General features: G+C 44.8%; 2 protein-coding genes across 3 annotated transcripts; both read right to left on the reverse strand.

Annotated features, from left to right (window-relative positions):
* Nucleotides 1–220: 220 nt before the first annotated feature.
* dcakd (dephospho-CoA kinase domain containing) lies at nt 221–5,099 on the reverse strand. Its single transcript, XM_069155453.1, has 5 exons — nt 4,744–5,099; nt 3,717–3,828; nt 2,032–2,235; nt 1,586–1,673; nt 221–1,292 (listed from the first exon to the last, which is right to left on the reverse strand). The coding sequence occupies exons 2-5, from the start codon at nt 3,826–3,828 to the stop codon at nt 1,007–1,009; spliced, it is 690 nt and encodes a 229-aa protein (XP_069011554.1). The 5' UTR covers nt 4,744–5,099; the 3' UTR covers nt 221–1,006.
* An 85-nt stretch (nt 5,100–5,184) lies between these two features.
* pus3 (pseudouridylate synthase 3) lies at nt 5,185–8,382 on the reverse strand. 2 transcript variants are annotated; one of them, XM_069155452.1, is made up of 7 exons: nt 8,268–8,382; nt 7,302–7,719; nt 6,830–7,110; nt 6,545–6,728; nt 6,181–6,290; nt 5,829–5,962; nt 5,185–5,582 (listed from the first exon to the last, which is right to left on the reverse strand). In XM_069155452.1, the coding sequence occupies exons 2-7, from the start codon at nt 7,713–7,715 to the stop codon at nt 5,317–5,319; spliced, it is 1,389 nt and encodes a 462-aa protein (XP_069011553.1). In that variant the 5' UTR covers nt 7,716–7,719; nt 8,268–8,382; the 3' UTR covers nt 5,185–5,316. The 2 variants fall into 2 exon arrangements, with proteins under 2 accessions (XP_069011553.1, XP_069011552.1); XM_069155451.1 differs by having other exon boundaries at nt 5,829–6,001; nt 8,268–8,381.
* Nucleotides 8,383–11,159: the final 2,777 nt, after the last annotated feature.

Here is an 11,159-nt window from a genome sequence, read left to right on the forward strand (position 1 = left end):
GGGTTGCGTGTCGACGTCGCACGGTTTGGTTTCTAAAACCGGCTGTAATGTCCCAAAACCGCGTTGCTCTTCACAAAACAATATTTAAGACGAGCGCAGAGGAACTTTTTCTCTTCCCCAGACAAATGTGAAAACAGCCTCCCGTGGTTTCAAATTCTTCTTCTCGGGTGTCAAAACATGCACGTGAAGCAACGCCAAGCAAAACCCGGTCACAAACTGATGCACTGACACCGTCTGCTTCCTGTTATTTTAAAACAGAGGCGTTGGACCGTTTATGTTTGAGGTTACAAATGTTTTAGTTACAAGTGTGCAAAGAAAAATCACAGATTTTGTATTTACAGGGGGCAGCTTCAAGTGTAAGAAAATACAGTGATAAATGTGGAATCTGTCAATTCCTACTGTTCCCATTAAAAAGGGATTGTCGAACACATTCTGTCATAAATCGTCACCGTACAATCATTACAATCATTCACCGTACATTCTGCAAGCGTCAGTTTGTGCCTACGCAAACGGTCATGTCTCCATTTATCATACAGTTGCAAAGAATAGTCACCCTTTTCATTTGCTCGTTAGCTCTGATGCGTCTGGTGTTTTTATTTATGATCTGTGCGGCCCAAAACGTCTAATTCGGATACCTAAATTTGGTGTAAAAGGTTTATGTTACGACGAGCTTTAAGCGCTTTGATGTCCGATCGCTGTTGAGGACATCGCTCGCGTAACTGAGCCGAGACGAGACGGGGGGAAGGGGGGGAGTCCAAACAGCAGGTGTGTCGCCTTCACGTTTGTGCCTACGAGTAAAACTAACAGAAAACCGTTCGCGCTAAAGCCCGTCTTGTCAGTAAAGTAAGTCTGCGTTAACTGTCAGCGGAGCACGTCCCACCGCCGCACCGGTATTGTGAATCGAATTTCGCAGTGAGATTCCCCTCGGTACTTTCGACCCACTTTTGCCCGCCTCTTTTCACGCCGCGTTTTGACTCGGGACTAAACCGGCGGTCCTGCGTTAGTGTTAGGACAGAAGGATCTTGGCCGCATAGAGCAGGATCCCCCCCAGGCCCGCGGTGGCGGCGATGGCTATGACCCTGACTAAGAGGAAGTCCATGGAGTCCTCCAGCTTCGTGTGGAGCCGCAGGACCTGCCGCTGGGTGTCCTCCCGGCTGCCCGAGTTTTCAATGACGTGATTGGCCAAGCCGCGCTTTTCATTGAGCGGCATCTGCGCAGCCACGCGCTGCTCCGCCTGCTCCTGGGTCAGACCGTCCCTCTGCATCAGGCGCAGCAGCTGAGTGGCAGGGTCACTGGAAAGGAACAGACAATGGAGGTTATTTATGGTGCAGCCAGACTGTCTTGTTAACAAATCCAGAGGGGCAGTGAGTCGTACTAATAAGGCACGCAAGAGGGCCGGAGAGAGGTAACCGATAACCCATTAAAAACGGTGCTTAAGGGCCAGTTCCTGTCAAAAACAAACCTCAAAATATTTAGTGGTTTTGGGGGAGGAAAAAAAAGAAAGAAAAAAAAAAATAACACACAACGTGAACAGTCCAAAAGTGAAACTCTGGAGGTGACGGATGAAAATGAGCTGCGGTCTTACCAGTAAACTACGACGGTGTGGTTGAGAAACTGAGTGAGACGTCTGGTTTCGAAGAGAAGGGGCACATCCAGCAGCACGTAGCGGTACCCTGGGGAGACGGAACATATTTACACTCCAACGCTGTGAAAACGCGCAATAGTTAACTTTTAAAAAGCATACGAAAGCAGCTGCACGAGAAGTTTATTTCAAGGCACTTAAAAAAAAAAAAAAAAAAAAAAAAAAATCTGAGGAGGAGACATGGCTGTTATAGGATTTCTTTTCTAATGATAATAATATTAATGGTATTTTATTTTTTTGAAACATCTCTTATCTGACAGAGAGCAATTTATAAAGCTCTGTGAGAAACAACCTCCCAACTGATCGAACAGCCTTCGCTCACTTTCAGTAAATTTCTCCTCCTCTCCCTCGTTCGCCTCTAAGCCAGCCGAACCCGACGCGTCCCTCACCTCTGACAAAGTAGAACAAAATCTCTTTCAGCATCGTTTTGTGAATCTCCGGGTGGGTGATGGAGTTCAGCAGCTTCCTCTTCTCCTCGTTGGCGAAGATGATTTGGCCCAGCTTCTGCCGGTCGATCTGCCCGTTCTCGAGCAGGATCTCGGGCCCGAAGTGGTAGACGATGCGGGAGTAGGCGGGAGTGTGCTGCTCCACAACTGTCATCAAGAAAAACGCAGTTCCATTTGGTATTTTCCATCGCGCTGTCCTTTAAAAAGGACCCAATCACCAATTTTCCCACTTTACCTCTGTCTAGCCGCGTCGGGGATAAAGTTGAATCGCGTTTAATGTTCTCTGAAGCAGCGAATTCTGCAAAAATCGAAACTTCCTTCTCCTCACTTGTACTGCGACTGGGGGAAATTCCAACTGTGGAAAATCTCATCCCAGAATATGAGTGCAGAAGATATTATGGAGGAGGGAAACATTTTACTGGGTTTTTTGTTGTTGTTGTTGTTTTTTTTTTTTTTTAGAGCTGACTCAGCGATTCAGATGTACTTATGCGAGCCAGAGTCGGAGTTCACGGCCGACGAAACGCAGCAGAGATACGGCAGGCGGTGGGGGGACCGTCCACAACGGGAGCTGCTGAGAGTAAACAGCACCTCCTGGTGCCTTCGCTCGCGTTGCCCTCTGATGCCGGCAGAAACTGAATCATTCTGCTGCAATTAATTTCAGCGTGGGTAGTTTTTCTTGGACGCCGTCGCCGAAGAGAGAGAGAGTTTTACTCCTCACTTGGACAGAGGTGTTGTTGGAGATCTTTTCGAGGATGCTGAACATAAACTGGGAAACGCAACAAAAAGAAGAGGCAGACGACCGCTGAGTATTTCAGTCCCCGGATACGACGCTCGTGGCCGACAAAGTGGGCGAGGGGGACGAAACACAGCAACGCCGGACATGCAGTTTCCTAAACTCGCCGTGTTGTGGTCGGAGTAGCCTGCTAATGCTTACGATCACGACCGGCAGTGTCCCGATGCCTCCCCGCCTTCTTTCCTGTGTTTTCCTCTCTGCAGACACTATCAAGTGGGTTTTTTTTGGGGGGGAGTGGGTGCTATATAAGGGGAGAGACTTGGCGACGGGAACCGAATGATTTGAAAAGGGTTAGGCTTCAGAAGCTCGAGCGCCACGCGTCCTGGTCCACGTAGGCACCGCCGGCACAACTCTACAAGCAGGAAAACTCTGGGGGGGGGGGGGACGTAACTTTCTCCGTCAACATAGAAAACATTTAGTTTAATGCATTTAGTGCGACAACCGGCTGCATTTGCCGTCAACACCTGAGTGGATGTCCGCGCAAAAAGTGGTGACCTTTCCCTTTAAAGAGGATATTTGAAACCGTTTTGGAACCGGCTCATCACCCGAGTGGCAATGAAATAATTTGCCTAATGCCTTATATTTTCTCCTGCATGCAGCGGTGCACTCTTTTCTTACTTCTGTGACCTTTTTTTAAAAAAAAAAAAATTAATTTTTTTTTTTTTATCTCCACCGCGGAACTAAAACATCCTCCCTGCAGTCAGCAGAGACATCCTCCGTGATTCACACGCGCTCGAGAGAGGCCGTCGCCCGAAGAGCAATTCGGCCCGATGACACTTTTGACCAGTATTTCATGTTGACTTTGTATTTGGCTGCGCAGAGATAAGTCGCCCACCTTTCCTGGCCACGACGTCCGCATCGATAATGGGGCACCCCAGCTCCCGCAGCATTGAAGACACCGTGCTTTTCCCGGAGGAGATACCTCCCGTCAGCCCCACCAGGTACATCTGAAAGGCAACGACACAGAAACACGCGCATTCCGCGGGAACGTAAGTCAACTTAAAAACACGGTTTGACGTGCTTTATGCTGAAAATGAGGAGACGTTTTTTTTTTTTTTTTTTTTTAATTAAATTAAAAAAAAAAAAAAACTGACAAGTGACACAAAGAAAAAAAACAAAAAACGTAATAGACTAAAGCTGGACTTGACTGGTTTGTAAATAACATCAATGCGTAACATTTGGTCCAAGACTGAAAGTTAGGATATTTTTAAGACCTATTTTAATCACCATGTCCATTTATTTATACATTTCAGGTAGTTTTACTACTTGGTATATCTTTGTACTCTATTTTGGGTACTTTATTTACCTTTTAATATTGCCTCGTTACATATTTGTATGATCTATGACCAGCATCCCCCCCTGAGCTCCTCCATCCCCGTCTTTTATTTTGTCCCTTATTTATAACGTAGTCGTTTATTGCTCCGTGTGTGTTGTTTTTTTAAATTTATTTTTTATTGTATAAAGCAGTAGAGAGCAAGTACACTGATTTGAGTCTGATAAAAATCAAAGTATGGAATCAATCAATGTCAGGACACTGCAAATGAAAAAAAGCACTGCAGTGTGCATGCAGCAATTTATGAACACAATACAGTAGCTTCAATAAAAAAAAATAAAAACTGGGGGAATTTGAAAATCTTTAAAATAAGAAATTGGGTGTTTAAGCTGCTGAGTATATTCAATCATTTTCAATGACTTCGCACGTTTCTCGCCGTGTTGTTGACATCTTTTAAAGCACACGCCCCCTGCTGTGGAAGTGCTGAACTACACCCTCCCCCCTCCCCCTCGCAGTTATTTATTTATTTATTTTTTTGTCATTGCTGTCAAACACAAGACACTCAAGTACGTTGTTTGTTTTTGTTTACCTTTTGGACGCCGAGAGACCCTCCTTAAATCGACTGGCGGAAACGTGCTGCGAAACAAACCGGGACCGCTAACAGGCTAACGTTAGCACGAGTGTCGGATCAGGTCCAAACCACCGAAAACACGCAGTCAACCGACGCCGACGTCATTTTTTTTTTTTTTTTTTTTTATCGTCTTCCGGTCAAATATGTAGAAAAACCAGACGGGTTGCACGCGGTCGTATTGCTGGATTTTCTTGGTCTGTAACTCTTCACTTGTACTCTACAGACTGCTAGCGACCTAGCCTCTTAGCCTTGACAAGTGCCACCTCAAAAAAAAACCCTCCCGACATCTGTTCCTACGTTAACATTAGTTCCGTCTATCCAATTCCAAGTTCCCATTCAGCTCGAGTAACTGCAGTTGTTATAGAAGAAACAAACTCGAGAGACTCCCACTTACTTTAAAAAAAAAAAAAAAAAAAGGTGTTTATTTTAAAGCAAAACGTTTTTGTCAATCATCATTTTTTAAATTTTTTTAAAAGTTTTTGCACAAAATAAAAAGTAAATCTGAAAAGTCCATTCTCCGGTGGGAAAATATTAATTTCCCGCCGTCTCGTTGACACTTCGTTTTGGCATCCGTGAAGGAACGGGCCCGCTGGGAGGATTCTGGGAATGTTTGGACCTTTTCCCTCTGTGGACTATCTCTTCGTCGTTCTCCCCTTCCTCCCGCTCCAGTCGGCCTCTTTTAACGTGACGCTGGATCACGGACTCGAGGCTCTCGCAGAGCGGACGCTCACGCAGTGGCTGGTATTTCTTCGCCCTGCTGCCTTCTATCAGCCAGCACAGGTCTGACGACACACCTCCTGCGGAAGAGACCGGTGACACGATTTACAGACGACTCAATGGACCCTTTTCAAAGCGAACATGTTGCGAGGCAAGTTTTTGTTTAAAAAAAAAAAAAAAAAAAAGACTGATACTTGTATGCAGTGGAAATTAACTCCAGTAAAATTCCCCCCCCCCCCCCCCCCCCCCCCCCCCCCCCCGGTACCGTAAGCAGGCTGCGTTGGACTCGATTTAAGAATCTTCCAGAATCTCATCGGGTGTCTCACCTCTGGCCCGCAAACCTTGGATCATCCCGTGGAGGACTTGAGCGTGCACCGCGCTCTGTGTCCAGTGTCGCTGCAGTGTCGACAGGACGTAGTTTACTTCTCCAGGCTCCCGTTTCCAACTCAGGCCGTCGAAGCTGCAGTCGTACAGCACCAGAGGGAAGTCGAATGCCATGCTGGCGACCAGACGCAACGTAAAAGACAAGATATCGTGCCGATGTAATTTAACGGTTACTGTTACTGCCTTTATTTTCACAGGAAATATTCTTTCTTTTTTTTTTATATATACTGGTGTAGAATTATTTGAAAACAACAACAAAAAAAAGGTCATGCAAAGCACGACATGTCAATTCACCTGTATTGGGGCTTCCTGGGGTTATTCTTAATATCCAGGAGGTAATCGACGATCTCCGGGGCTTCCAGTTTCTGCCCTATCAGCAGGAGCACCGCCATCATGCAGCGTACCTGCGGCAGAGCGCAACAGGAGATTCACTGCAACAGATCAGCTCCACCATAGTTTGCGTCTAAAGCGCAAACACCAAAAGTTGTCACGCTACCATTGAAACTTTGAACTTACTGTTTATTTGTACTGAAAAAAAAAATGCGTTTTATATAAATACAACGGCTTAAAATAAACACAGTTTATGGCTAAGCGGACCCTTTAAAACTAGACGTATTTGCGGGGGGAAAAGGAGCCTTGAGCAACGGCGTCTCGGTACCTGGTGGTAAAGGAAGGCTAATCCTTTGATTTCGAACATGAAGAGGTCGAACTGGTCCGTGCCGGAGACGTGCTGAGGCTTCGCGGGCCCGACTGCGGCTGACAGGATGGTCCTTTCAAACTGCAGGACTCCGTTGCCCACGTCCATTTTACACAGGTTGCGAAAGTCGTGCGTTCCCTCGTATCTGTCGGGCGTCAAGAGGTCCTCGTGTTAGAGCTGCAACTCCAAGGGGGGGAGGGGGGTGGGGGTCATCGTCGGCGCTTACCATTTCGTGGCTGCACCCACCTTTTTGCCGCCTCCGCCATCAGCGCTACGTCCAAGGACCCCCGGGGGAAGTAGTAGCGGTACGTGCGGGACCGACAGTCGAAGCGAGCACTGAAGCCTTCCTCGACGGGCGCCCAGTCCAAGACCCTGATGTCCTGCGGCAGGACTCGGTTCAGCATCTTCGCGTAGTCGAGCTCGGGGAGGGCGGCGGCTTCCGACTCGGAGCCGACGTCAACATTTTCAGGGAGCGTGACGCCCGGTCCGCCGCGCAACTGCGTGGAGCGCAAGGTGATGCTCACGACCTGTGGACAGGGGACAAAATTGACATCGACCGTGAGACGAAACTCCGCACGTGTCGACTGTAAAACCGTGACACGAACTCTCTTTTTTTTTTTTTTTACATTTGGCGCACGATCCCTGCGTAATAGAAGTCAAAAGTCCTCATTGTTGAATTGGAATTTACGAAGGAGAACTTCCATCTGCATGAACTCACTTGGGAGAAAGCACTGACTCCTTTATCGGTGCGACCGCAGCGGTGGTAGTTGGAGCTCTGGCGGTCCTGAATCAGCCGAGTCTTCAGCAGAGCCTCAAAGAGCCGGGCCTCCACGGTGTTTTCCGTGTTCTCCTGGACCGCGAAGCCCTTGTAGTCCCATCCCAAATAAGCCAGCCGCAGGGCCGCGTGGCGCCTGGCGCGGGAAGAAAAGTCAAAAGGACGATCGTGTCGCGTTTTCTTCCTGTGCTTTTTACTCCCTTCGGTTTTCCCATCGGATTTGCGGCCGGCGTTGTCGCTGGGAGACGAACTGGACTTCGTTTCATCTTCAGCTCCGCTGTCCTCCTTCAGCTGCGACCTCAGCTCCTCCAGCTCTGCCTCCAGCTCCTTTATGCGCCGGACTACAGCATCTGACATGTTGCTTGATGAACAAGACAAAAAAAGGAACGATTTTTAGAGAATAACTTAGGTTAGGTCGTTACTTTATTAATCCCCGAGGGGACATTGTTTTTCCGCTACAGCAGCATACAGAAGCAATAAGATAATAATAGAATAATAGAAAAGCAATAAAATAGCAGTAAAAAAAATATAAAATATAAAATGCACAGTACATACAGTATTTCCAGTACAGTATATATCTATATATATTATATACAACTTAATATACTTATATAACTTAAAACATTTCTCCAATTATTTTGTAGTCACTGTTACCTAACAATGAAATATAAACCTGCTTGATTCTTCTGACTTGACTTTATGTTGTAATAACAAGTCGGGCAGCATCAATTCTACTTCATTTAATTCCCAGTCAGCCAGTGAACTTCCCATCAGCCATTTTTCTATCACTACAACTAACTGGCTACACGCAGCCTCGTTTAAAGGGTTCGCTCGCGGGCGGAGTCAGATCAAAGAGATTTCCCGGTAGGAGTCGTAAAATATATATTGCAACAAAATCTACGTCTTTACCTGGATTTTCTGTTTCAATGGTCAACGCTGTTGAACCTCTTGCTTCGCAGTCCGGCTTTCTGTCGCACGCACGCTACTTTCCGTGCCGATGCATGTTTGCGGGGAGTCGGACCGACTTGGCGAGCGGACGTACTTCCTTGTCGAGGGTTTCTGGGAAATGTAGTTCACTTCTTTAATTTTACAACCGTGAGCGTCAAGCGTGAAAACAAATGTTTACACGTTATCACGTTTGCACACGGTGAACTTTGTAAAAAAAAAAAAAAAAAAAAAAAAAAAAAAAAAAAAAAAAAAAAATCTGCTATAAATACATTAAAAATAATGATACGAATTTATTGGGGTTTCGCATGGGACAGGTATGAACTCATTTCATTTTGGTGCAGATCCAAAACGGGTGAATAAACACTTTTTTTTTTTTTTTACTTTCATTAACGTTGCAAAATAGGACATTTGGCCTCCTAAATGCCATACATCTTAAAATCCAGTTGATGGTAATAAAGTTAAAAAGTCACAAAACATAGGCCATTCTTTACTCTATATCACAATCCACTTTAAAAGGTACCAGTCATCCTCAGTGGCTGGTGACTGCACTCGTGGAAGAGTGGACGATTGATAAACTGTTAATGTAAACAAAGTGAACGACTCCACAGCACCCAAAATATATCACACATTGATGAATCATATCCATACTAATCAGGAAATTTGAATGTCATATTAATATAGCGGGTGTTTTTATTTTTCCATAGACCATAAATAGTCACAACTGGAGAGCATGAAAGTGTGAATACGTAAGATGCTTTTCGGCTGCTGATCGTATCACATATCCCCAATATTACAATCTTATAGATGCAGTGTGTAAACAATAAAGCATAGTGTGGAAATAATCAAATGGAAAAGCAAATAAAATAGACCAAATCTCTTTGTGATGTGGGAAAATGGTTGTGATGATGCACTAGCTGAGGTTTTCATGGCATGTCGTTTTATGTCCAGAGACAAGCGCACCCCGACTAACACTCGAAAAACCTGTGACAGGAAAAAGGTTAGAAGTGACTAGCAGCAAATGACCTCAGACACATCCAAAAGGTTCTTTTCTCTCTTAAAAAAAAAGTAATTAATTCTGGATTTTACTACCTGGGGCAAACAGGATGAGACAGGCTCTAATATCATTCACATCATCTCCTACTTACTTTTCAAATGTCTGCATTACCATTACTTAGGCCACATCAAAACTTTCACATGTAAAAGGGGTTGAAACTGAGTTCAGTAAATTTCTAAATACATGTAATTTTAGTTTTTCTTCTATAAATTTATGGCATTTCTGTTTTGTCAGACTGTTCGGAGATATGTTTATTTTTGGCCTGTTGCTGGGGACAACCGATACAGCATAAATTTGCCTTTTGGGCAAACACTGACTCCGGTACAGCTGTCTTGGAAGTTTTGGATTTACATTACATACGATGGCAATATAATGCACAATCTTCGGGAATGACATTTTCGTTTGCAAGACAATTATTAGACATCGTATCTAAAGGGGTGCCCAGTTTAAAACTGTGACTCCAGGAGCAATGCGGACCCACGCAAAATTCATTAACAAAAAGAGCTTGAAGGCCCAGATACAGCACACAACTCAGAAGAAATTAGATGAAATTGGTTTTAAGTTAAAATGAGATTTCACAGCAGACTTTTGTGTGTCCTGTCCACAAACGTCTCTCTTCACCATGCTGAAGGAATCTGGCACAGCCTCATGGTCTACCCAGCCAACACTTCTGGACCAGTCGGTGTAGCTCTCTGCACCAAAGCGCTGTAACACTGAAGATGCATTTATTACATATTGGGTCTGACTGATCATGATGCACAATAAGAATCACATCTTCTTCAAATGTAGTTTAAGAGGCCAAAAGTTCTCTAGCTCAGCTATAAAAAAACAACAAAAAACAGGCACTCTCGTAAAATAATGCCGTAGAGACAGTTTTCTCCCCATTCATGCTGTCTGTTAAAGATGCCCTTCGGAAGATACACAGCTGGTTTATTGACTAACTTCTAACTGACATTCTTCCCACTTTACATTGTCATCAAGACCAAAAACTCTTTCATTACATATATGGACATGTGACTGCTGTGCCCAGACTAACTTAAGGCATCTCTTGCAAATACAAAAGCATGAAGCTCTGCACGTCACCTCTTCCTGAACTCTGTCTGTTCTCCAGGCTTTATTCAAAGACAAGCCCCGTGCTTTGGTGTTGATGACACTATTTATCTGCAGAAGGGCAGTCCGCAGAGAAAACTAAATAACAAATATTGTCGTGACGACAGAACTTTGTTTTATTTAAAGTAATGCCACCTCTGTCAAGCACTGTTAACGTTTAGAACTTGATCTCAAATAATTCCCTTTGGGCTGCATTTAAGTGTGTCAGCCTGCTAAGAAGGATGTAGAAGGCCATTATCAGGATGACGGTGAATATTAAAGCCAGAATTTAACCTGTTTGAGCAAAATGAAAATGTGAAAAAATATAATTTGAAAATACAAAGCATGTCGAAACGTCTTTGGTGTACATTACAATCATTCTGGACATGATTCTCCATTTCATTTAATTCCTGTGCCGTGCAATCGCCCGCAAACATCCAAATACTAACACCTAACATCCCACTGACATGTTATTAATAAAATCTATGCTGGACTTACAAATCCCACCATAGAGGAACTATTAATGAATGCCCTAACGTGGCCCAACAGAGATATGGTGGCTGTGGTGACACCCACTGCAATGAGGACTACAGTCGTTTTAGACAGGCTGATCCCTGCCAAAGTTCTTATCTGCGAATATGTTAAGTATTGCAGCGCTGTGACGGTGATGAGGTCCACCCCAGACACCTGAAAAACATTCACTGGACATT

The sequence above is a fragment of the Embiotoca jacksoni genome, unplaced genomic scaffold (assembly GCF_022577435.1).
Source record: "Embiotoca jacksoni isolate LCO1_2020_lvr unplaced genomic scaffold, fEmbJac1.0.p SCAF_20, whole genome shotgun sequence".
NCBI classification, from domain to species: Eukaryota; Metazoa; Chordata; class Actinopteri; family Embiotocidae; genus Embiotoca; species Embiotoca jacksoni.